This window comes from Budorcas taxicolor, chromosome 8 (genome assembly GCF_023091745.1).
Source record: "Budorcas taxicolor isolate Tak-1 chromosome 8, Takin1.1, whole genome shotgun sequence".
NCBI lineage: Eukaryota > Metazoa > Chordata > Mammalia > Artiodactyla > Bovidae > Budorcas > Budorcas taxicolor.
Window position 1 is genome coordinate 49,435,429 of NC_068917.1, and position 26,445 is coordinate 49,461,873.

At 37.2% G+C, this 26,445-nt stretch overlaps 1 protein-coding gene across 1 annotated transcript in view; it reads left to right on the plus strand.

Moving 5' to 3' along the window:
- SMC5 (structural maintenance of chromosomes 5) overlaps nucleotides 1-26,445 on the plus strand; it is a 102,498-nt gene that overhangs the window by 53,245 nt on the left and 22,808 nt on the right. The window contains exons 9-11 of the mRNA XM_052644501.1: nucleotides 19,181-19,436; nucleotides 21,162-21,316; nucleotides 24,332-24,445. Coding sequence (XP_052500461.1) covers nucleotides 19,181-19,436; nucleotides 21,162-21,316; nucleotides 24,332-24,445 — 525 coding nt within the window. The remainder of the gene's footprint in view (nucleotides 1-19,180; nucleotides 19,437-21,161; nucleotides 21,317-24,331; nucleotides 24,446-26,445) is intronic.

A 26,445-nucleotide genomic window follows, 5' to 3' on the forward strand; every position in this document is an offset into this window, starting at 1 on the left:
TCTCATACAGTAAAGGAGTTTAACCAGTCCACATTTACCACTGCTTTCTACTTACCCTTAAAAAGTTTAAATGACATATTTTTCTTAGTAGAAAAAGTTAATTTGTATTTTTATTCTTCTATTTGAGAAAGATCAGAATCTTAGCAAACTTTTATTTCCTCTTCCTCTACTCTGTGCCAGTGTCATTAGAAATTTTATTTGTCTGTTATTTAAGGTATTATTTTCTACTGTCTGTATTTTAGATATTTAAATATATTAATATTTATTAATACTTACTAATATTTACTACATATTAATGTTTCAATATATTTAGATGTTTTAATATATTTTATTGGCTTATTTTATCATGTTACTGCTTACATCACATTTTTTGTGATTCCTTCGTTTGAAGAGATAGAAATTTAGGTTTTTTTCATACTGTCTCTCTTCTGTAGGTGTTTTAGAGAGCTTCTTTGGGTGATAGATTTTTGAGTCCTTGTATGTTAGGAAATATCTTTTTTGCAGTCACTATGGAATATTAAAATGGCTGGATGTTGAATTCTAAATTACAAATTGCTTTTCTTTAGGACTTTGGCAGTCTGTCTCAGTGTCTTCCTGGGTCTAATATGGTTGACCTGCCACGTCTGTGGATTCTGTATTTGTGGATTCAACCAAAGATGGAGCAAAAATATTTGGGAAAAAATTTTCCAGAAAATTCCAAAAAGCAAAACTTGAATTTGTTGTATACCAGAAACTATTCATAGCATTTAGTTTGTACTACAGATGATATATATATTTAACATTTCATTTTATCCATGTTTGCTTTGGGATAGGGAATAGATCATTTAGTAAAAGCGTAAAGTCAAGTCAAGGTGTGTCTTGTGGACAGCATTTAAATGACAATAATGATGTACTTTTGCACCCCATAATAATGATGTGTGTAGGTTATATGCAAATACTATGTCATTTTATATAAGGGACTTAAGCATCTATGGATATTGGTAGCTGTAGCAGGTGGGGAGGGATAGCGAGGTGCTGGAGCAAATCCCCCAAGGATGCCAGGAGACAAATGTATTGTTCCTAAGAAGTAGCAGATATGAGAGGTAGACAGAGACCCTATTAGGTAGACCCTTGAAGAAAAAGTGAATTGAACTCGATTATAAATGAACTATACAATCTTTCTTACAGTGAGAAACTGTAAGAAAGCTTTGGTTTGAAAGTTTTTAAACCATAGAGAAACAGTATATCATACATGTTAAAATACTTTGGACTGTGTTGTGGAAGATGGGCTATAGTCCATTTTTGCCCCGCACGTGGGAGTTTCATTTAGGAGGCCATTGCAGTAATAAAGGCAATAGATAATAGTGGTTTCATCTAAGGTGGTAGCAGTTGATAATTTAGAAAATTGAACCAACAGTATTTGCTCAGGAGGTGGATATAAGAATACATTGTGAAAGAATCAAGGATCAGATCTAACCTTTTGACCTTTGATAGTGGTGCCTTTTACTGAAATGAAATTTGCTAGGAGAGGGAAATGGCAACCCACTCGAGTATTCTTGCCTGGAGAGTTCCATGGACAGAGGAGCCTGGCAGGCTACATAGTCCATGGGATCCCAAAGAGTCAGACTTGACTTAGTGACTAAACCACCACCAGGAGAGGAAAAATAAAGAATTCTATTTGACTGTGTAGAAGAGTTCCATCTTTTTACTTTATACCTGTTTCTATCCTCAAATCTAAAATGTGTTTCTTAAAAACTGTATTTAGTTGGTTGTGATGGTTTTTTAATCCTTTTTGCCTGTGTCTACCTTTTAATTGGAGTGTTTAAACCATTTGCATTTGATGTAATTACTAGTAAGTCATTTTGTGATTTGTTTTCATATGTCTTAGGACTTTGTTGCTCCTGTCTTTCTCCAATATTGCCTTCTTTTGTGTTGTTTTTTAATGTACCGTTTAAATCCCCATGTCTTTTTTTTTTGTTTTTTTTTGTATATTTTTGAACTATTTTCTTAGTGGCTGCCTTTAGAAATATAAATAACATCTTAATTTATAATAGTCTAGTTCATATAAATATGTACTTGAGTAGTATAGAAAACTTTCCTCCTGTGTAGCTCTATTCCCTTCTCCTTCCTTTGTGCTGTTATTGTCATACCAGTTACATTTTTAAGCATTATAAGCCTGTCAAAATAGTTTTGTAATTATTTCTTTATGAAGTTTCATTTTATGTGGCAGTTATTGATTCTTTGACACCAACTCTGTTCTATACAATTCAATTCAGTTCTGATACTGTTTAGAATTTAAGTAGATTCCACAGATTCGTGGTTTAGTCCCGCAAGACAGCCCTGGCTTCATGCCAGTCTCAAGTCCCCAGATCTCAGTTTTCCTACTCTTCTCTCTGACTTGGGTACAAATTCAGAGGTTCACACAACTACCCCTGCCTTCAGGTTCAGTATGTGCTAGAACGACTCACAGAACTCAGGAAAACATTATACATAACAATTATGGGTTTACTATAAAGGATACAACTCAGGAACAGCCAAATGAAAGGTACGTAGGACAAGGTAGCGTGATGCAAAGTTTCTATTCCCTTTCTGGGTGCATCACCTTCCCGGCATATGGACACACTAACCCAGAAGCTCAATAGCCATGTTGTTCAAGAGATTTTATTGAAATTTCATTAACTGGGTGTAATTGATTAAATTATTGGCTGTTGGTGATTGAAGTCAATCTCCAGCCTCTTTAACCTCCTGGAGGGCATGGAGTTGGACTGAAAATTGTAATCCAGCTTTTAATCTTGTGGTTGTTTCTTTGGGCAATCAGTCTCTATCCTGAAGCTGTATAAAGTCCCTGACAAGTTACCTTTTCACTGTATGGATCATAATAAACTGGAAAGTTCTTAAAGAGATGGGAGTAATGGACCACCTTACCTGCCTCCTGAGAAACCTGTGTGCAGGTCAAGAAGCAACAGTTGGAAATGGAAATGAAACAATCATCACTATGAACAAAGCTAGTGGAGGTGATGGAATTCCAGCTGAGCTATATCAAATCCTAAAAGATGATGCTGTGAAAGTGCTGCACTCAATATGCCAGCAAATTTGGAACACTCAGCAGTGGCCACAGGACTGGAAAAGGTCAGTTTTCATTCCAATCCCAAAGAAAGGCGATGCCAAAGAATGTTCAAACTACTGTACAGTTGCACTCATTTCACATGCTAGCAAAGTAATACTCTAAATTCTCCAAGCTAGCCTTCAACATTACAGGAACTGAGAACTTCCAGATATTCACACTGGATTTAGAAAAGGCATAGGAACCAGAGATCAAATTGCCAACATCCATTGGATTATCGAAAAAGCAGGAGAATTCCAGAAAAGAAAAACATCTACTTCTGCTTCATCGACTACGCTAAAGCCTTTGACTATGTGGATCACAACAAACTGGAAAGTTCTTGAGGAGATGGGAACACCAGACCACCTTACTTATATCCTGAGAAATCGTGTGCACGTCAAGAAGCAACAGTTAAAACCGGACATGGACAATGGACTGGTTCCAAATTGGGAGAGTGTGTCAAGGCTCTATATTGTCACCCTGCTTATTTAACTTACATGCAGAGTAATTCCAGAGTTCTGAAAGAGTTGATTTTTTGACAGTTTTTGCTAACGTTTTCATTACTCTTTTGGAGGAAAGGATTTTCAGAGTTCCTTACTTTGTCATCTTGTTGACATCCAAATCTTTTCTGTATCTACAGAAAAACATTGCTAGGATTTTAATACGACCTGCATTAAACATATATATCAGTTTGGGGGAGAATAGAAAATACCATGTTGAATCTTCTAATCTACAAACACAGCGTGTCACCATTTATTTAGATCTTTGATTTTTTCCCATCAGCATTACATAGTTTTCAGCATATAAGTTCTCTGTGTTTGTTAGATTACACCTAAATTTTTCCTTTGATTTTTCTTTTTTCTCTTTTTTTGAAATAATTTACTTGGAATTTTTTTCAGAGGCAAGCTTGTCATCTACAAATGGAGACAACTTTATTTCTTCCTTTCTGATTTTTATGCTCTTTATTTCCTTTCTTGCCTTACTTCACTGGCTAGAAATTCCAGCACTGTGTTGACTAAAGATGGTAAGAGTGGACATGCTGCCTTATTCCTGGTCTTAGGAGGAAAGGATTCATTTTTTCACTGTGGAGTATAATGCTAGATATAGATTTTTTATAGATCAGGAAGTTCTCTATTTCTGTGTTTCTGAGAATATCATGAGTGAGTGTTGGATTTTGTCAGATGCTTTTTCTGCATATCTATTGATATGGTCATGCACATGTTCAATTTTAGCTTGATGAATCGAAATTTATGAATTTCATTGATTATTGAATATCAAATCAATCTTACATTTCTGAAGTAAACCCTGCTTGGTTATAGTATATAAATTTATAATTCCTTTTACACACTGTTAAATTCTGTTAAATAACATTTAAAGGATTTTTGTATCTATATTCATGAGGCACATACTCTGGTTTTCTTTTCATGCTTGTCTGCTTTTGATAACAGGATAATAACTAGTTTTTTTAAATTAATTCAGAAGTGTTCTCTCCTCTTCCCCAGTTTTGGAAGAGACTGTAGAATTTGAGTTAATTCTTCTTTAAATATTTTTAATAATTCTCAAATAACACTTACTTGGGCCTGGTGATTTGTTTTTAGAGTTTTAAAATTATGAATTTAGTAAAGTTATAGGGCAGTTCAAATCTTTCAGTTGGTTTACTTGTGCTAGTGATTCCCTCCCCCATTGGTCCATTTTATCTAAGTTGTTAAATTTATCTATTCATAAATTTTCTTACTATTCTTTCAATTTCTATGGGTTCTGTAGTGATAATTGATATCCCTGTTTGATTCCTGATATTGGTAATTTGTGTCTTACTTTTTTTTTTCTTTTGGTGGATTGTGAAGATGGGGTCAGTCTTGATAGAGGTATGTTAATTTTATTGTTTTTTGCAATGAACTAGCTCTTTGTTTCACTGACTTTTCTGTTATTTTTCTGATTTCATTGAAGTTTGTTCATATTTTTATCACTTCCTTTCTTCTGCTTGATGTTGATTTGTTTTGCTCTTTTTCTAGGTTCCTGAGGTTGATGCTCAGATTATTGATTTGAAAATTTTCTCCTTTTCTTGTGTATATGCACTTAATGCTATGTTTTCTTCTCATCACTGCTGTACCTGTGTCCCACAGATTTTGATATGTTGTATTATTTTTGTTCAGGTTTTATTTTCCACTTTTCTTGAGATCACAATTTGTTCATCCATTTATCTGTTCACAGATGTTTAGTTTGTTTCTGGTTTGGTGCTAGTACTAAAACTGTTGTGAAGTTCTTATGTAATACAAGATGTGCTTTCATTTCTTTTGGATAATTTCCTATAAGTAAGCTATCATAGGTATACATGTAACTTTTGAAGGATTTGCCAAACTGTTTTCCAAAATGATTATTAACAATTTTTTGTTGTTGTGTTTGACTATGCTAAAGCCTTTGACTGTGTGGATCACAGCAAACTGAAAAGTTTTTTAAAAAATTTATTTTTTTAATTGAAGGATAATTGCTTTACAGAATTTTGTTGTTTTCTGTCAAACATCAACAAGAATCAATCATAGGTATACATATGTCCCCTCCCTCTTAAACCTTCTTCCCATCTCCCTCCCCATCCCACCACTCTAGATTGTTACAGAGCCCCTGTTTGAGTTTCCTGAGTCATACAGCAAATTCCCATTGGCTGTCTATTTTACATATGGTATTGTAAGTTTCTATGTTATTCTCTCCATACACCTTACCTTCTCCCTCCTCCTCTCCCTCCATGTCCATAGTCTGTTTTGTATGTCTGTTTCTCCTTTGCTGCCCTATCAGTACTGTCTTTCTAGATTTCCATATATCTGACTTGCTTCACTCTGTACGATAGACTCTAGGGTTTGTCCACCTCTTTAGAACTGACCCAAATGTGTTCCTTCTTCTGGCTGAGTGATATTCCATCATATATGTACCACAGCTTCTTTATCCATTCATCTTTCGATCGACATCTTGGTTGCTTCCATGTTCTAGCTGTTGTAAATAGTGCTACAGTGAACATTGGGGTACAGTGTACAAAGAACAGTGTACATGTGTCTTTTTCAATTTTGGTTTCCTCAGGTTATATGCCTAAGAGTGGGATTGCTGGGTCATATGGTGGCTTTTATTTCTAGTTTTTTTAGGAATCTCCGTTTCATCTTCCATTGTGGCTGTGACAGTTTACATTCTAACCAGCAATGCAGGAGGGGTCCCTTTTCTCTACACTCTCTGCAGCATTTAATGTTTGTAGACTGATGATGCCTGTTCTGACTGGTGTGAGGTGGTATCTCATTGTAGTTTTGATTAGCATTTCTCTAATAATCAGTGATGTTGAGCATCTTTTCATGTTTTTGTAAGCCATCTGTATGTCTTTGGAGAAATGTCTGTTTAGGTCTTTTCCCTCACTTTTTGATTGGGTTGTTTATTTTTCTGATCTTGAGCTGCTTGCAAATTTTGGAAATTAATTCTTTATTATTTATTTCCTTTGTGATTATTTTCTCCTATTCTGAGGGTTATCTTTTCAACTTGTTTGTAGTTTCCTTTGCTGTGTAAAGAAGGAAATGGCAACCCACTCCAGTATTCTTGCCTGGAAAATCCCATGGGTGGAGGAGCCTGGTAGGCTACAGTCCATGGGGTTGCAAAGAGTCAGACACGACTGAGCAACTTCACATCACATCACATTGCTGTGTAAAAGCTTTTAAGTTTAATTAGGCCCCAATGGTTTATTTTTGGCTTTATTTCCTTTACTCTAGAAAGTGGGTCATAGAGGATGTTGGTTTGATTTATTTCATTCAGTGTTTTGTCTGTGTTTTCCTCCAAGAGTTTTATAGTCTCTTATCTTACATTTAGGTCTTTAACCATTTTGAGCTTATTTTGTGTATGGCTTTAGGAAGTGTTCTAATTTCCTTTTTTACACGGAGCTGTCCAGTTTTCCCAGCACCACTTATTAAAGAGACTATCTTTGCTCCATTGTGTATTCTGGCCTCCTTTGTCAAAAATAAGACATCCATAGGTGCATGAGTTTATCTCTGGGCTCTCTATCTTGTTCCATTGGTCTGTTTTTTGTGCCAGTACCATCCTGTTTTGATGACTGTAGCTTTTGTAGTATTTTGTAATCCAAAATCAGGAAGGTTAATTCCTCCAGCTCCATTCTTCTTTCTCAAGACTGTTTTGGCTATTCAGGGGTCTTTGTGTCTCCAGATGAATTGTGAAATTTTTTGTTCTAGTTCTGTGAAAAATGCCATTGGTAATTTGATAGGGATCACATTGAATCTGCAGATTGCATTTGCTAGTATACTCATTTTCTCAATATTGATTCTTCCTACCCAGGAACATGGAATATCTCTCCATCTGTTTATGTCATTTTTGATTTTTTTCATCAGTGTCTTATAATTTTCCATATACAGTTCTTTTGTCTCCTTAGGTAGGTTTGTTCCTTAGGTAGGTTTATTTCTAGATATTTTATTCTTTTTGTTGCAGTGGTGAGTGAGATTGTTTCCTTAATTTCTCTTCCTGATTTTTCATTGTTAGTACATAGGACTGCAAGTGATTTCTGTGTATTTACTTTATATCTTGCCTCTATGCTAAATTCACTCATTAGCTATAGTAATTTTCTGATAGTTTCTTTTTGGTTTTCTGTGTATAGTATCATGTCATCTGCAGTGAGAGTTTTACTTCTTCTTTTCCTATCTGGATTCCTTTTATTTCTTTTTCTTCTCTACTTGCCATAGCGAAGACTTCCAAAACTATGTTGAATAATTGTGGTGAGAGTAGACACCCTTGTCTTGTTCCTCACATTAGAGGGAATGCTTTCAGTTTTTCACCATTGAGAATAATGTTTGCTGTGAGCTTATCATATATGGCCTTTACTGTGTTGTGGTAGTTTCCTTCTATGCCCATTTTTTGAAGTGTTTCTATCATAAAGGGGTGCTGAGTTTTGTCAAAGGCTTTTTCTGTGTGTATTAAGATGATCGTATGTTTTTTATCTTTCGATTTGTTAATATGGTGTTTCGCATTGATTGATTTGCGTATATTGAGGAATCCTTGCATCCCTGAAATAAACCTGACTTGGTCGTGGTGAGGGAGTTAATTCTTAGGTAGGTTGATAAGGAGTCTGGGGCCCTCAAGGAGAAAGGGGTCCTCGACCCTGGAGGAGGAGAAAGAGACAGACTTTTTTTCCCTACATTCCTTTGTCTTAGTCACCTAAGACATTTTTTTCTTAAGCTCTGAGTTGTTAAAGTAAAGTGAAGTCACTCAGTTGTGTCCGACTCTTCGCGACCCCATGGACTGTACCCTACCAGGCTCTGAGGAGCCTCTCAGACCATGGAATTTTCCAGGCAAGAGTACTGGAGGGGGTTGCCATTTCCTTCTCCAGGGGATCTTCCCAACCCAGAGATCTAACCTGGGTCTCCTGCTCTGTGGGCAGATACACTTTACACTTTACTGTCTAAGCCACCAGGGAAGCTTAAGTTGTTATGGCAACAGTCTGTTTCTTCTAAGATTTAACTTTCTTTAAGCCCAGAGCTAATGGTCAGCAAAGCAACTCATGTTGCTCAAGTGTATGTTTTTCCTTAAACTCTATACTAATGATTATGTAACAACAATGTATCTTGCTGAAGGACATTTTCTCCTTAAGGAACTTCTGACTAATCCTGTTATCTAAAGATGTATGTTGTGGGAGTGGGTCTGGTAAGACCTTTCTATTGGTAATAACCAGTTGAAAAAGTGTGTCTAAGATCTTGATAAACCTAGTGAGTGGCACCTCTCAGCCCCTTCTGGTGTCTTTGTCAGAAGCTGTCTCTGTCCATTTCCACTTTAATGAAACTTATGCCTCACGAAGGTCTTGAGTAACTGCAGCCGTGTCTTTGGTCCCAAAGCAAAGTTCTCTCCTTTGGAAATCTCGAATCCAACACTGTTCACCATAAGCTGTCACTGGTGTGTGAGCTTTTTAATGTGTTGTTGAATTCTGTTTGCTTGAATTTTGTTGAGGATTTTTGCATCTATGTTCATCAGTGATATTGACCTGTAATTTTTTATTCTTGTGTTGTCTTTGCCTGGTTTTCCTATTAGGGTGGTTGTGGCCTCTTAGAATGAGTTTAGAGGTGTGCCTTCTTCTGCAGTTTTTTGGAAGAGTTTCAGAAAAGTAGGCATTAACTCTTCTCTAAATGTTTGATAGAATTACCCTGTGATGCCATCTGACCCTGGGCTTTTGTTTTTTGGGAGATTTTTGATCACAGTTTCAGTGTTTGCAATTGTCTTGTTCATAATTTCTCTTTCTTCCTGGTTCAGTCATGGAGGTTGAACTTTTCTGAGAATCTGTCCATTTCCTCTAGGTTATCCATTTTATTAGCATATAGTTACTTCTCTTATGGTCGTTTGTATTTCTGTGTTTGCTGTAACCTTTCCTTTTTAATTTCTAATTTTGTTGATTTTTCTTCCCTTTTTTTCTTGATGGTCTGGCTAGTGGTTTGTCAGTTTTGTTTATCTTCTCAAAGAACCAGCTTTCTTGGTTTTATTAATCTTTGCTATTGTTTCCTTCATTTCATTTATTTCTGCTTTGATCTTTATGATTTATTTCCTTCTGCTGACTCTGGGGATTTTTGTTCTTATTTTTCCAGCTGCTTTAGATGTGGAGTTAGGTCATCTATTTGATGTTTTTCTTGTTTCTTGAGGTAGGATTGTATTGCTATATAAAATTCCCTCTTAGAACTGCTTTTGCTGAATCCCATAGGTCTTGGGTTGTTGTGTTTTCATTGTCATTTGTTTCAAGGAATTTTTTTATTTCCCTTCTTATTTAAGTAACCTCTTTGTTATTTAGTAATGTATTGTTTAATCTCCATGGGTTTGTGTTTTTTGCATTTTTTTTTTCCTGTAGTCTCATAGCTTTGTGGTCAGAGAAGATACTTGATACTATTTCAGTTTTCTTAAATTTACTGAGGCTTGACTTGTGGCCCAAGATGTAGTCTCTCCTGGAGAATGTTCCATGTGCACTTGAAAAGAAGTTGTGTTCTTCTGCATTTGTATGGAAAGTCCTGAATATAACAATTAGATCCATTTGATCTTATGTTTCATTTAAGGCTTGTGTTTCCATACTGATTCTCTGTTTTGATGATCTGTCCCTTGGTGCAAGTGCAGTTTTAAAGTGCCCTACTATTATTGTGTTACTGTGATTTTCCCTTTTACGCCTGTTAGTGTTTGCCTTGCACAAACACTAACAATATGAGATGTTCCTGTGTTGGGTGCATAAATATTTACAATTGCTGTGTCTTCTTTGACTGACCCCGTGATCATTATGTAGTGCCCTTCTTTATCTCTTGTAACATTATTTATTGTAAAACCTATTTTGTCTGCAATAAAGATTGCCTCTCTGGCTTCTCTTGGGTTGCATTTGCATGGAATATCTTTGTCCACCCTTTTACTTTCAGTCTGTATGTGTCTCTAGGTCTCTTGGATTTCTTGTAGGCAACATGGTTCAGTTAATCCATTTGCATTTAAAGAAATGATTGATATATATGTTCCTATTGGCTTTTTTTAAATTGTTTTGGGTTTGTTTTTGTAATCTTTCCTTTCTCTTGTGTTTACTGGCTATGTAAGTAAGTCCCTTAATATTTGTTGTAAGGCTGGTTTAGTGGTGCTAAATTCTCTTAACTTTTATTTGTCTATAAAGCATTTGATTTTCTCCATCAATTTTGAATGAGATCTTTGCCATGTATAGTAATCTTGGTTGTAGATTTTTTTCTTTCAGTGCTTTAAATATATCCTGCCATTCCCTTCTGGCCTACAGAGTTTTTGCTGAAAGATCTGTTGTTAATCATATGGGTTTTCCCTTTTATGGTACTTGTTGCTTTTCCCTTGCTGCTTTTAATATTTTTTCTCTCTGTTTAATCTTTGTTAGCTTGTTTGATATGAGTCTTGATGTGTTTCTCCTTGGTTTTATCCTGTAAGGGATTCTCTGTGCTTCTTGGACTTGATGGACTGTTTTCTTTCCATGTTGGGGAAGTTTTCAGCTATAATTTCTTTAAAATGTTCTCAGTGCCTTTCTTTTTCCCTCTTCCTCTGGGACCCCTGTAACTCGAATGTTGGTGTGTTTAATATTGTCCCAGAGGTCTCTGAGGCTATCCTCAGTTCTTCTCATTCTTTTCCTTTATTGTGCTCTTCAGCAGTTATTTACACCATTCTACCTTCCAGCTCACTTAACCGTTCTTCTGCCTGTTATTGTGCTGTTGGTTCCTTCTAGAGTATTTTTAATTTCCGTAATTGTGTTATTCATTTCAGTTTGCTAATTCTTTATTTCTTCTATGTCCTTGGCAACTGTATCAATTGTTTCTTGTGTTTTCTCCATTCTATTTTCAAGTCTTTGGAACATCTTTACTACCATCATTCTGAATTCTCTTTCAGACAGATTGCTTATTTCCTCTTTATTTGGTGCTGTGAGTTTCTCCTTTGTTCTTTCATTTGTGCTGTATTTCTCTGTCCTTTTATTTTTTTCTAATGTGCTCTGATTGCGGTCTCCTTTTCCAGCCTTTAGGGATGTATACCTTTTTGCTTTCGGTTTTTGTCCTTGGAGGAGAGGTTGGTTTAGTGGTGTGTGTTGACTTCTTATTAGGGGTAACTTGTGCCTACATTCTAGTGGAAAGAGGGGAGGTTCGCCCCCCCTGCCCCCAATGGGAAGGGTGGTACATTTTGGAGTGCCTGTGGGACTCCTGTCTGTTGATGATTGTTTTTGTGTTTTTTTTCTTGCTTGTTTTGATAAAGTGTCCTGGGTGGATGCTGTCAACAGCTGGATGATACTAGGCTTTGTGTACAGGTGTCAAAGTTCTCAGTAGTTAATACCCCTGGGGTTAGGAGTTCTCTGGCAGTCTGGGATTTTGGACTCAATGCTCCCGCCTCACGGTTCAGGTGTGATCCTTGGTCAGTGGATTGGGCCTCCATAAGTCACTTGTTATGGGATTAAAGGGAGCTACAGCAAACACACCAAGACAAAAAGTAAAACATGACATGAAATAAAAGATGAACCCAGATGGATGGTAAATACAAAATCAAGATTACAGAAATAAGAGGACATATACACACACTTCCATGCACAGTTATAACCAAAGTATTCTAAGTATTCAACCAATTAAAAGCAGAGCTAACTAATGCTCAATCTGGAAAACTGAGGCTGAGCAGAGTGCCAACTGAGGAATACAGCCAGGAGAGCACAACAGTTTAATTGGTGAAAAGAAAGAGTGAAGGCTAAGAAAAAGAAAAAGGAGAAGGGAGAGAAAAATAGAAAAACAAAAATAAATAGACATATGTGAAAAAGATTTATATATATTCAGGAATAGCTACAGCTGGTAAAGAACTATAAGAAAGCAATCAAATATATAAAAATATATAAACACTTTTAATATATTTTAATATATACATAAAACATATATATTATATATATAAACAAATATATAAAAAATAAAATCAGAAAAATCACTCAAGGGTGAAAAAATTTTTATTTCTTTTTTTTATCAAGAAAATCAAAGAGGAAAACTCCCTAGCACCACAAGTCTAATGTAAAGGTAGAAATATGTAGGGGGAATAAACAGTATGATTTAAAAAAGAAGAAAAAGTTCTCAAGATCATAGTTCTTGGTTGTGGAGTCTGCCCCCATGGATGGGGTTGGGTTAGTGTCCTGTAATATTTTCATGGTTGGGGAGCTTGTGCCTGTGTTCCGGTTGATCAAACTGGGTCTTGTCTCTGAAGGGCAGCGCGTGTCCAGTAGTAGGTTTCCGGTGTCTATGGGTTCAGTATGTCTTTGGGCAGCCCTTCTGGCTTGGCAGTGTTAGATACATCTATTTCTTCAGCCACCTCGAAGGGGCCCTCTCAGCATATTTTCACTGCCACCAGCCCCCTACCTGTTCTCTAGGTAGAGACTTGTGTGGATCATGTTTTGGCTCCCTACCCCTGCCCTCTGCATCGTGGAGAGTTGTGTGGGCTTTCCTCAGCCCTCTGAGCTCACCCTCTACCACATGGTTTGTGTGCCCTGCAAGGGATTTTGTGTGCTCCTCTTTCAGCCCCCAGGGCCCACCCTCTGTGCCACAAGGTTTGTGTGCCCTACAGAGGTTTGTATGTGCCCTGTGCCTCTCACACCATGCCCCCCTCACCCTCTACACCGCAAGGTTTGTCTGTACTTCTGAGGTTTGTATGCTGCGCCTCTCTCAGCACCCTCTTCCCTGCAGGGCTTCTGTGGGCTTCTCTGGGTTCCCCAGGCACACTGTCTAGGCGGGACCACAGTCCATGAGCTGTTTATGAGCTGAGAAGTGCAGCAGCTTTCTCTGTTTTCTGCCTCTAGGTCCCTGCTATGCCCGGCTTTCCAAGATTCTGCAGTTCCCCTTGGGCTCACCTGTGAGTTCCTGTGCTTGGGAACTGTTCCTCCTTCACTGTTCCCTCCCTCCCTCCGATCCAGAAGTTCTCTGTCTCTTCCCTTTTTGAGGCCTTGTACTCTCTCTTATCTCATTCCGGAGTGTGTGTGTGTATGTGTGTGTGTGTGTGTGTGTGTGTGTGTGTGTGTAGTCGCTCAGTTGTGTCTGACTCTTTGTGACCCCGTGGACTATAGCCTGCCAGTCTCCTCTATCCGTGGGATTCTCCAGGCAAGAATACTGGAGTGGGTTGCCATTTCCTTCTCCAGGGAATCTTCCCAACTCAGGGATCGAACCTGGGTCTCCTGCATTGCAGGCAGACGCTTTTTCCTCTGAGCCATAGTAATGCCTGTCACCTAGAGGTTCTTTGTAGGAATTGTTCTGTATCTTGATGAGATTTTGATGTATTTGTGGGGAGGCTGGTGATCTCACCGTCTTACTCCTCTGCCATCTTTTTCTGTCTCTCCAAACTGTGGAAAATTCTTAACAACATGCAAGTACCAGACCACTGCACCTGTTTCCTGAGAAACCTGTATGTGGGTCAAGAAGCAGTAGTTAGAAACAGACGTGGAACAGCTGACTGGTTCCAGATTGGGAAAGGAGTACATCAAGGCTATATACCGTCACCCTGCTTATTTAAATTACATGCAGAATATGTCATGCAAAATGCCAGGCTGGATGAATCACTAGCTTGAATCAATATTGTTGGGAGAAAAACCAACAACCTCAAATATGCAGATGATCTTTCTTGGCTGGCCCTACATAACATGGCTCATAGTTTCATAGAGTTAGACAAGGCTGTAATCCATGTGATCAATTTGGTTAGTTTTATGTGATTGTGGTTTTCATTCTATCTGTTCTCTGATGAGTGAGGATAAGAGGCTTGTGGAAGCTTCCTGATAGGAGGGACTGGCTGTGGGGAAAACTGCATCTTACTCTGGTGGGCAGTGAGTTGTTGGTTTTTTGTTTTTTGTTTTTTTTGCTCCTTGGAATAAAAGCTATAACCAACCTAGACAGCTTATTAAAAAGCAGAGACATTACTTTGCCAACAAAGGTCCGTCTAGTCAAAGCTATCATTTTTCTAGTAGTCATGTATGGATATGAGAGTTGGACTATAAAGAAAGCTGAATGCCGAAGAATTGATGCTTTTGAACTGTGGTGTTGGAGATGACTCTTGAGAGTCCCTTGGATTGCAAGGAAATCCAAACAGTCCATTCTAAAGGAAATCAATCCTGCATATTCATTGGAAAGACTGGTGCTGAAGCTCCAATACTTTGGCCACCTGATGTGAAGAACTGACTCATTGGAAAAGACCCTGTTGCTGGGAAAGATTGAGGGCGGGGGAGAAGGGGATGACAGAGGATGAGATAGTTGGATGGCATCACCGACTCAATGGACATGAGTTTGAGCAAGCTCCAGGAGTTGGTGATGGACTGGGAGGCCTGGCGTGCTGCAGTCTATGGGGTTGCAGAGGGTTCGGATATGACTGAGTGACTGAACTGAACTGAACTGGGCAAGGCTGTTCTCAGTAAATCTTTAATGCAATTTTCTGCTAACTGATGGAGCTATGTTCCCTCCCTGTAGTTTGACCAAAGGGCAAACTATGGTAGGGGTAATGGCAGCCTTCCCAAAAGGACTTATGCCAGCTTGCCACACCTCCCAGGACTGCTGCAGTCACTGCCCCTGACCCTGCTGCAGGCCACTGTTGACCATGCCTCCACCAGAGACTTCTGAAGACTCACAGGCAAGTCAGGCTTAGTCTCTTGTGGGGTCACTGCTTGTTTATCCTGGGACCTGGTGCCCACAGGGTTTTGACCTAGAAAAAGTCAGTTTTCATTCCCATCCTAAAGAAGGGCAATGCCAAAGAATGTTCACACTAATGCACAGTTTCTTATATTTCACATGCTAGCAAAGTAATCGTCAAAATCCTTCAAGCTAGACTTCAGCAGTATGTGAACCGAAAACTTCCAGATGTATAAGCTGGATTTAGAAAAGACGTAAGAATCAGAAATCAAATTGCTGACATCCAGTGGATCATAGAGAAAGGAAGAAAATTCCAGAAAAACATCTACTTCTGCTTCATTGACTATGCTAAAGCCTTTGACTGTATGGATCGTAACAAACTGTGGAAACTTCTTAAAGAGATGGGAGTACCAGACCATCTTACCTGCCTCCCTAGAAACCTGTACGCAGGTCAAGAAGCAATAATTAGAACTGTACATGGAACAACGGACTTGTTTCAGAAGGGAAAGGAGTACGTCAAGGCTGTATTTTGTCACCCTGCTTATTTAACTCATATGCAGAGTACATCATGTGAAACTCTAGGCTCGATGAAACAGAAGCTGGAATCCAGATTGCCACAAGAAATATTGATAACCTGAGATATTCAGATGATACCACTCTTATGGCAGAAAGTGAAAGAGGAACTAAAGAGCCTCATGATGAAGGTGATAGAGGAGAGTGAAAATGCTGGGTTGAAAATCAACATTCCAAAAACTAAGATCGTGTCATCTAGTCCCACCACTTCATGGCAAATAGAAGGGGAAACAATGGAAACAGTGGCTTTATTTTTTGGCAGTCCAAAATCACTGTGGATGGTAACTGCAGCTGTGAAATTAAAAGATGGCTTGCTCCTTGGAGGAAAAGCTGTGACAGACCTAGACAGCGTACAAAAGAGCAGAGACATTACTTTGCTGTCAAAGGTCTGTATAGTTAAAGCTATGGTTTTTCCAGTCGTTATGTACAGATGTGAGAGTTGGACCATAAAGAAGGCTGATCATCTAAAAGTTGTTGCTTTCTAACTGTGGTATTGGAGAAGACTCTTGAGAATCCCGTGGACAACAAGGAAATTAAACCAGTCAATCCTAAAGGAAATCAATCCTGAGTATTCATTGTAATGACTGATACTGAAGCTGAAGTTCCAGTACTTTGGCCACCTGATGTAAAGAACTGACTCATTGGAAAAGACCCTGATGCTGGGAAAGATTGAAGGCAGGAGGAGAAGGGGGACGATAGAGGATGAGATGATTGGATGGCATCGCGGGCTCAGTGGACGTGAGTTTGAGCAAACTCTAGGATATGGTGAAGGACAAGGAAGCCTGGAGTGCTATCCATGGGGTCACAAAGAGTTAGACATAATTTAGCATCTGAACAACAATTGATAAAAGTGACTTGTGGTTGCCAAGAATTTTTTTTACTGTTCTTTCACCATGAATAACTTGAGAAACATTGCTTGGAGTAGCCTTGGAGGGTTAGATTCAGGTAGCTATAAGAACTCTTCTTATATTGTATAAGATAAAGCAGGGTGATTACACTTGGAGGTAGGATGTTGGTTTTAAAAGGAGGAAAGTACTCTGATCAGAGTAGTCTGCTTTTAACACTGCTGTTAATGAGATCTGAGACAGAGTCTCATATTAACTTGAGTGAGTAGATGGCCTTTAGCAATATTGGATTGAGGAAGGAGGAGAAGATGTGAATTCATCTCAGAATGAGAGCATACATTTACTAGACAAATGTAGTAGTTTTTGGGGGGAGTTCTGAGTGCCTGTTGAAGTTATGTGGCCATAAATTTGAAGTAAGACCTGTTTTCAAAAATTTCTCCAATTAGTTCAGTTGTTTAGATCCAGATAAATAGAAGGTATATATTTAGGTTTGATAAGGACTCACCTTTTCCCTTGCTAATGTAAATTAGGAATGGTGCAGGGTCAGGAGGTCTTTGCATGGGAGTGATTCTCATGCTGAGTTGTGGAACCTCAGCGGGTGAAGGAAAGAAATGAGAAGGGGGATGGTTGATGGTGAAAAGATAGTAGGCTCTGTGGTTTGCAGGACTCTGTAGTCAAACAACAGTTGTAATACCATGGAAGTAAAATGGAAGGGAAGAAGGGGGGTGATCAAAGAGCAGGATCGTGGAAATACAGTTTCTGGACATGGTATGATTTTTTTGGTGAATAGATATCGTGAAATATAACCATAGGAGAGGTTGGCCGAGGTGGTGTTTAGGAAAAGATGGTTGAAGTTGAAGATGTCAAGGAACACAGAGGCCAAAGACTTAAACTGGTTTTCTGTATGTATGTTGAAATACCATGATGGCCAGCATAATGATGGAGAGAAAAGGTAGTCGTAGTCAGATGCTACAGTCATGATTGAATGAAGGGTGTGAGGAAAGATTTTGAGGGAGGCAGTTAACATCACAAAGATAATGGGTGGTAATGTCTGATCGCATGGTCTTCAGAGGATCTGAAGTGGGGCTCAGTTGACAGAGAAAGTAGTACAGTGGAGATTAATGAGGACACCTTCCCCACCTGAGTCCTGAAGTGTCCTGAAGGATTATGACAGGAAAAGGTCCCCATTTGAAAGGGCTCCAGGGAGAAGTGTCTTCCAGAAATCACCAAGTTTTACTTAGAACAAGAAGAGAGGACATTCAGAGCAGTATGTGGATAGTATCCTAGCAAACATGGATTATCTAAGAGGCTTGGACTTCCTGTGCCTGAGCTGAACTTGGGTGTACAGAATTAGTCAGTTATGGGAGTTTGTTGGATGAAGGTGTTGAATGAGTTAAAGACAGAACTCAGAACTGAGCTAGAAGGACAGGGTACCATCCGGTTGCTTTTCAGTTTCTCAGGTCAGTGTCAAGAGACTTCTTGGTGTAAGATTGTTTCGGCAGCTCAGTGATTTTTGGTAGCTTGGTGGTCTCTTTTGCTGGGATTGCAGAAGTTATATTTGTTAAATTTCTTGTCCCTTTTTGATTGACTTGGAATTTCTCATGTGTTTGGTGTATTCTTAATTCCATCCTTGTCTCCCATGACCTGCCAGTTTAGTCTCCTAAAACATGGGTTTCCTGGCTGAACACTATGGCTTCTTGTCTGCTTCCTTCTTTCAGGCCTGTTGAACATTGTTAATTATTTTCAGTCACATAGACACACACATACATATATCTTTTTTTTTTCAAATATTTTTTCTTTACTTCTGTGTGTTTGTTGTAGGAGAGGGAATTTTGGCATATATTCAGTTCATTGTCTGATACTGTCAAAGCTAAACTTTTAAAAAGGAAAACTGATACCAACCCAAATTTCCAAAGATCCCCTGGAGAAGTTCACAACAACCCACTCCAGTATTCTTGCCTGGAGAATCCCGTGGACAGAGGAGCCTGACAGGCTGCAATCCATAAGGTTGCAAAGAGTAGGACACAGCTGAAGCAACTTAGCACGCATGTACCCTGAACATAAGCGTATAGGTTGAGGATTGAAATCTTAAAATACTAATTTGAATTGCTAGTAGAAAGTAACTGAAAGAAAATGGTTTATTTTGGTTTAAAATTAGTAGGATATAATCTTCATCATCGTTTCTATTATTACTGCTTTATTGAATGTCTGTTGTACCATATAACTATTTTCAGCATTATGATGTATGTGAAATCTTCCTGTAAATATTTAGAGATCTGCAGATTGGCTTTATAAATATTTTGCTTATTCAGCAAATATATAATGAATGCTACCATATACTACGCACTGCCCTAGATACTTGGTATGTATTACTGAACAAATAAAGAGACAAGTAGTCTGGTAGGAGTAGCAGTCTAATTCTAGCAGGATACCTTTTAGTGAGAAAAAAACCCATATTCTTAGACTGTTTGCATTTTTAAAACTATTATCACTATAAAAACCTTATAAACCAGGAGGAAAAAACGATCTCTAATACTAATCTGCTTTTGTTCTATTAGATTGAGGAGCTTCAGCAGGCTTTAACAGTAAAACAAAATGAAGAGCATGACCGACAGAGGAGAATAAGTAACACCCGCAAAATGATAGAAGATTTGCAGAATGAGCTGAAGACCACAGAAAGCTGTGAGAACCTCCAACCCCAAATTGATGCCGTTACAAATGATCTGAGACGAGTCCAAGATGAGAAGGCACTATGCGAAAGCGAGATGATTGATAAGCGAAGAGAGAGGGAAACTCTAGAGAAGGAGAAGAGGAGTAAGTTTTATTAAACTTAGGGCAAAGACATGTTTGTAAAATGGGAGATATGTCTCTGTTGATGGACTTTCTTCTTTCCCTGATCATGTCTAAATGTTCAGCTCTGCTTGTTGAGGAAGCTCATTTAATACCTGTATCTGTTGTGTAATGATTTGCCTCTAGCAGACCATTGTCTTAGGTCAGATTAAGTTGATTAAATTCCCTAAAAATACTTTGTTTTCTGTACAGTCACTCAGTTTTCTGTTACTTCTCAGGTCAAATTTAAGCTCTTTATTCTAGCTTTCATAACCTTCTACTAGCTTTATTCCTAGAAGTCTCTCCAGTTTCATAATTATTTTTTTCCTATAGATCATATGGCTAGATCATTATTCAGACAGAGGAGATCTTACAGTCTATCTTCTCAGTATATATGGCTAAGCTCAGTTAAAAAACATTTTAAAAAGTATTTAGCAAAATCCTAGGTGTATGGTTTTAAGAGAAGACAAAACTAGATGAGACAGCTTCCTGATCCACTGTCAAGAGTAAGCACTCTTTAACTATTTCAGCAAATTTTTTTCTAATGGTTTTTCATATATCTTAATATTTTTGTTTCTCCATGTCTTGGTTAATCAACTTTAGATATCTTTTAATTTGTTACTTTAGATGTGGATTTCAACTTATGACACCTCCCTTACCTATTGTTGTAATTCTCAAGTGGGATTATTATTTTTAATATTAGTAATCATAACATATATTAATGTGACTTACTATAAATATTCTTATTCTTTTTTTGTCATTTAGCATTTGTTGATAATGCTTGAATGCATATTTATAAGCTAAAAATATTGGTACTCCTAGCCTTTCTTTTTACTTTCCTCCTTTCTCATAATCTAATTCTATAATGTGTACTCTGGTTTTTATAGTTTAAAGGCTGAAATATACTGTATTGAGGACCATAATTAAATGTTATATGTTCTGTTTATGGGTTAATTCAAGCAGCTAGAAATATTAAGTATTATTTATGTTATTACAATAGTAAAACTTGTTCACAACAGAGCCAAGTAGTATATTATGACCTTATTTCCATTCATTGATAATTTTTTTAAAGATTTTAATTTACCATTTTGGCATTTCCTTAATTGGGAAAAAAATTAACTTCAAGTTCTGAAAACTTGAATCCTCCCCCTCCCATCTAAACTGATTGTTCTCAAGGTCTGTTACATGAATGATACCTAGGACTTGTCTCACACTTTTTCTGTGTTGGATAAATAGCTATTGCTGAATTCTGTGTCTTCATTTTTTTTTCTTAATTCCTTATTTTCTAAGAGTACATCTTCAGGTAACCTCCTAGGAAGAGATACTTGAGAATTGAGTCTTTGCATCCCTGAAAAATCTTTACTTTGTTCCCTCCCTTTTTTGTAGTATATAAAAATCTGGCTTGAAAACAGTTTTTCTCAGAATTTTAAACACCTATTGTGATTGTTTTTTGATAGAAGTCTAGTGTTTTCTCATTATTTTGTACATGATCTGTTTATTTTTGATAGCTTGAAGATCATCTTTTATCCCAGATGTTTGGAAATTTGAGAATGTTTTGTCCATGGTGGGTCTTTTTCACTGGGCTGGATACTTGCTGAGTGGTATTTATAGCTTTTAGATCTAAGATATTCTTTTGTATTATTAATAAGTTATTTTACTAATTAAAAGTTTTCAGAGAAATAATGCCTTTGTTTTTTCCCCTAATTTTAGGTGTAGATGATCACATTATACGTTTTGACAATCTTATGAATCAAAAAGAAGATAAACTGAGACAGAGATATCGTGATACCTATGATGCTGTTCTGTGGCTAAGAAATAACAGAGACAAATTTAAGCAAAGAGTCTGTGAGCCCATAATGCTCACGGTAAGAAATTTGTTCACCTTAGTAATATCTGTTAGTTTTATTATTATAATTATTGTAGATTTTGTTGTTTTAAGAATTCTTAGTCTTATTAACACCCTAGTTTTCTATTAGTAGACTTGTGGCATCTGGTATGCTGCTGAATCTGCACATGAGATCTGGTATGGTGCTGAATCTGTACCCTTTTTAAAGGGTCTTTGATAATAAACCTATGAACTGTTTCTTGATAGAAGTATGAAACTGGCAGCTTATTGACCAAGAATCATGTATAGATTTGGTTATCTGGTTCCTTTGGCAATTGCTATTTTTCGGTTATAATAAGCAATATAGTAAATTCTGCCAAAGGGGTAGAAAACTTCTGTAAATACAGGCTACTGATAAGGGGATACCTGACAGGACAAACAAGAAAATCATCTGCTACAAAAATGAAGCATTCTGAGGATTCTGAGAGTCAAAACCAACAATTTATTGACCTCATAAACATTTGATAGGTCTTATTGGTGACCATGGGTCATCAAGAATGGGGCAAGCTGTATTTGGTAAATTATTTAATCAAGCGTTGGTGTGGATTTAATAGGAAGATTTCCATCTAAAATATTTAAAATAGTAAGTTGGGCTATGAGAAGGAATGAAAAAATTTAAACCATTCTTTGCTAATGATATGTCAGACATCAAAACTTACCCCAAAACGATAAAAGGATCATTTTTACTAGATGATTCTTTCTTAACTTTGGGAAAGAATTCATTGTAGATCCTTGCACGATTACATGACAAGTTCTGTTTTCTGTAACTCCTGTTTATAATACACTTTATTAAAAATCATTTAATATAGTTATTTGTCTTTTATTAGAGCATGCATTGTATTAGCAAAATTAGTAGGCGTAATACTGTGTTCTCTTTTTGCTCAAATATGTATTTTTAGAATATTTTTGCCAGATCAGGAAGGGAATACCTCTTTTGGATGCAGGCATTATTGTTTTTATTAATCTAGTAAGGATTGAAAGAAAACACAAGAAAAAAATACGTGACTCTTAGTATAATAAATTATAATGCAAGTGTTATTTTCAACAGATTTTTTACTAAAATGCCAACCTCAAAATACTGTCATCTTCTTGTCACTTGATTTCCTGATAGTAGTCAGTCACCAAGTCAGATTACTAGCTGGCATGTATTTACTTCTTAAATTACATTTGAGTCTGAGATAAAGGGAGATACTCTTGTTATTTTATCCTTTGCTGGGACAACCTTTTACCTTTCCTACCACCTCCTTCCAGCAGTATCCTGCCCACACTTACCTGTACCTTCAAAGGCCTTAAAGTGTTGCCACAGGTCTCTGTTTACTAATATAAGGGTGCATTTATGATACGTTCATGAATTTTAAAACAGATTACAGGATAGATACTAGAAAGGTTTCATTTTTTAAAATAGCGAAACAGGAGTCTGCCATTAACTACCAGAACATCTTGGAGTGCTACACCTTCTTTGGGTACCTGTTTATGTCTTAGTACTTTGTGAAGATGTTGCTTTGAAAAACTTTGCCAAATATTTTCTTCACTAATCTCATAAGGAATAAGAGCTCACTAAAAAGCTGATCAAGGTGCAAAACCAACAGGGTGGCCAAATCTTCCTTCAGGATATCAGCAATGGAGTGTGTATACACTTGGAAAAAATTGTCAATTACTACAGGAAATGCAGAAACTGACCAGTGACGAAAATGACCCCTACTTATGTGGCTTCTTTGAGATTCATTACCTAAACAAGCAGGTGAAGTTCATCTAAGAGTTAGATGTCCATGTAACCAACTTTACAGAATGTGTAGGCCCCAGAGTCTCATATGGCAGAAAATCTCTGATAAGTGTATCCTGGGGGAGAATGATAATGAGCGCTAAGTCCTAGGTTGGCTTATCTATTTAAAAAAAAAATTTCCTTTGGTGATATTGGAGTTACTTTATCCACTTTATTCTTCCAGCAAAGTAGTTTGATACCAAAAAATTTGTGGAACAATAGACATCTAATGTCTATAGCATTTATGTCTGTGTAACAATATTTTATATGGCTGTGATTTTTTTTTTTCTGTTTGCTTGTGTATCAGTTTCCCCATGTTTCTATACTGACTGATATTCTGTCATTTCAAGTAATACTGGCTAACAATTTATGTGACAAACACTGTACTAATTTTTTTTATATGATTTCTTTCAATCCACTTTTAGTCCCATGAAGTATAAACTGTTTTACTCTACCCATTTTACAGATGAAGTAACTAAAGCTTTCAGAGATTTGGGTGGTACTTGATCAAGATCAGGATAGGAATTGAAGTAATATCTGTTGGATCCTAGAGCCCTGACTCTTGAACTATTGATATCTTAGTATTTTCCATAGCACTGAGCCTCACATGCAGAAGTGTCTATTAGTCAATATTTTTGAAATAAGTGATTAAGTTTATGCACTTGTAGTATAAACCTAAGGTTTCTCTTGAAAGCACTAACGAGTGAGTGAATAAAGTCACTCAGTCGTGTCCAACTCTTTGCAACCCTATGGACTGTAGCCTGCCAGGCTCCTCCGTCCATGGGATTTTCCAGGCAAGAATACTGGAGTGGGTTGCCATTTCCTTCTCCAGAAGATCTTCCCGACCCAGGGATTGAACCCAGGTTTCCCGCATTGTAGGCAGAGTTATAATTCATCCATAGCCAGTTTTTTTTCATTAGTCTCAAAATTTTATTTAGGCCTTTGTGTTTTTATACTAATTAGTGTTTGCAATGGATAGTATGAATTTCTCTTAAAGACAGTATGCATCAGGTGCTGTTAAAGTCTTAGCTTTTGCTTTACTATGTATGGACAGTAAATTAAACAGATATTTCCAGATGTTGACTCTTCAATACCAAACTGTTCTTTTTTTAATCTACTTTTTTCTCAAGGATTGAATTTAACCTAATTAAATAATTCTAAGTTAGATATAGTTACATTCTAGTAATCAGTTTGGGTTTCATGAAAATCAGCTTTTCTTTTTGTTTTGTTTAGATAAATATGAAAGATAATAAAAATGCCAAATACATTGAAAATCATATTCCATCAAATGACCTGAGGGCTTTTGTGTTTGAAAATCAAGAAGATATGGAGGTTTTCCTCAAAGAGGCAAGTACTAACCAGCATAATATTTTAACTTACTTCACACTTATTTTCCAGTGCTTGAGTTTTTAACTTCAATCTGGAGCAAAAAATGATAATGACCTATTATACCAGCAATAACTCTTGTATAAAATCATTCAGATTCACTAATTTCTTTTTTGTGCCATTATTGAGGATTGAATTTGTTTTACAAGAGGACAAACAGCCCATAATTCCATCTGTAACATATTTTGAAATTATGATTTGGAATTAACATGAAGTAGTCTGTCACATTAAGAAAGAGAAACATCTTGATGATGAGTCTTTGGTCTTGGACATCCTTTTTGGAAATGTATTGGAATGAACTCAGTTTTTCTTTGGAGAGGGAAATAATATAATATTGCTTCTTATTATAAATAAAACATCTGCACTTCCCTGATGGTCCAGTGGATAAGACTGCACTTCCAGTGCGGGGAGTACAGGTTCAGTCCCTGGTTGGCGAATTGAGGTCCTATGGGCTGCATGGTGCAGCCAAATAAATAAAACTTTAAAAAGAGTGAGAATCCTATGTCTGACTAGAGAAACACCACTGACCAAGAATCTAAGCCACTAGAAACCAGCATGGCTTAGTTAAGAGCATAGACTGAACAGACAGGCTACCAGACTTTGAATTCTGGCTTTACTGCTGTTTTAAAAAACTCAGTGTTTTGTATCTTAATTTCTTCACTATAAAATGGAGATAATATCTACTTCAAAATATGGTCATGATGATTAAATATTAAATGAAAAAGTTAAGAGCAGTGTTAGGTACTGTAGTTTTCACTGTATAATAATATGTATTGTGAGCTATGTATGTTACTATCTTTTCCTTTTGCAATATGCCTTCTATTTTTTAAAAAACCCTGGAAAGATAAAGTTTAGATTTTGTTTTGGTTTAACTTTTTCTAGTAAGTCTAAGTAAGGACAGGCCCCTGAATCAGCTTAAGTGGTCCTCTGTTTCTCTGGTACACAAATTACTGGAACAAATCTTTACTTTCTTTGACTTTCACTATATTGACCTCCTTCTGGTTTGGGAGTTGGCAGGGAATATGAATATATGATGACCAGATAAAAAGGCTGAATCTACAGACGTATAAAATGGACTCCAAAAAGTTAGGCATCTGTGTAGTTGACAGCTATTTAAGTCTAAGCAGTTGGGTTCTTGACCTGATGTCACTGAAAAAGTAGTTTACTTGGTTTACAAGTCTGTGAGACATGGCACAGTGTGAAGGGCCTAGAGTCAGGTGTAATTAGATGATTTCTGTTTGGTAAATGACCAGCTTAGCCTACACTGAGTAACTGGATTTGCCTCAAAAACTCATGCTTCGTCTGTGCTAAGAATTTGAACCATATAAGAAGACATTTGTTATTTAGTCACTAGGTCATGTCCACCTCTTTTGTGACCCCATTTCTGTAGCTACCAGGCTCCTCTGTTCATGGGATTTCCCAGGCAAGAATACTGGAGTGGGTTGCCATTCCCTTCTCTAGGGGATCTTCCCAACCAAGGGATCAAACCTGTGTCTCCTGCATCTCCTGCATTGGCAGGCAGATTCTTTTACCACTGAACCACCAGGGAAGCCCCAGTAATATAACATAGGTTCCAGGAAATTTGACCTTTTATTTTTCTTAGATTATGAGAACTATCCATTGCATCTCATTATTAGGACTAGAACTGCTTGCATGTGTGATTTTTTTGTGTGTATATTTTAAATTATGAAGTTTATTGTATGTAATCTCCTCCTGTAATTATGTCTTCTGGAATACCATTTCCCATCCTTTGGTAACTTACAAACCAGTTGCTCAACTGTGTTGTTGTTCAGTCACTCAGTTGTGTCAGACTGTTTGTGACCCCATGAACTGCAGTATGCCAGGCTTCCATGTCCTTCACTATTTCCCAGAGTTCGCTTAAACCCATGTCCATTGAGTCAGTGATGCCATCCAGCCATGTCATCCTCTGTGGTCCCTTTCTCCTACTGCTTTCAATCTTT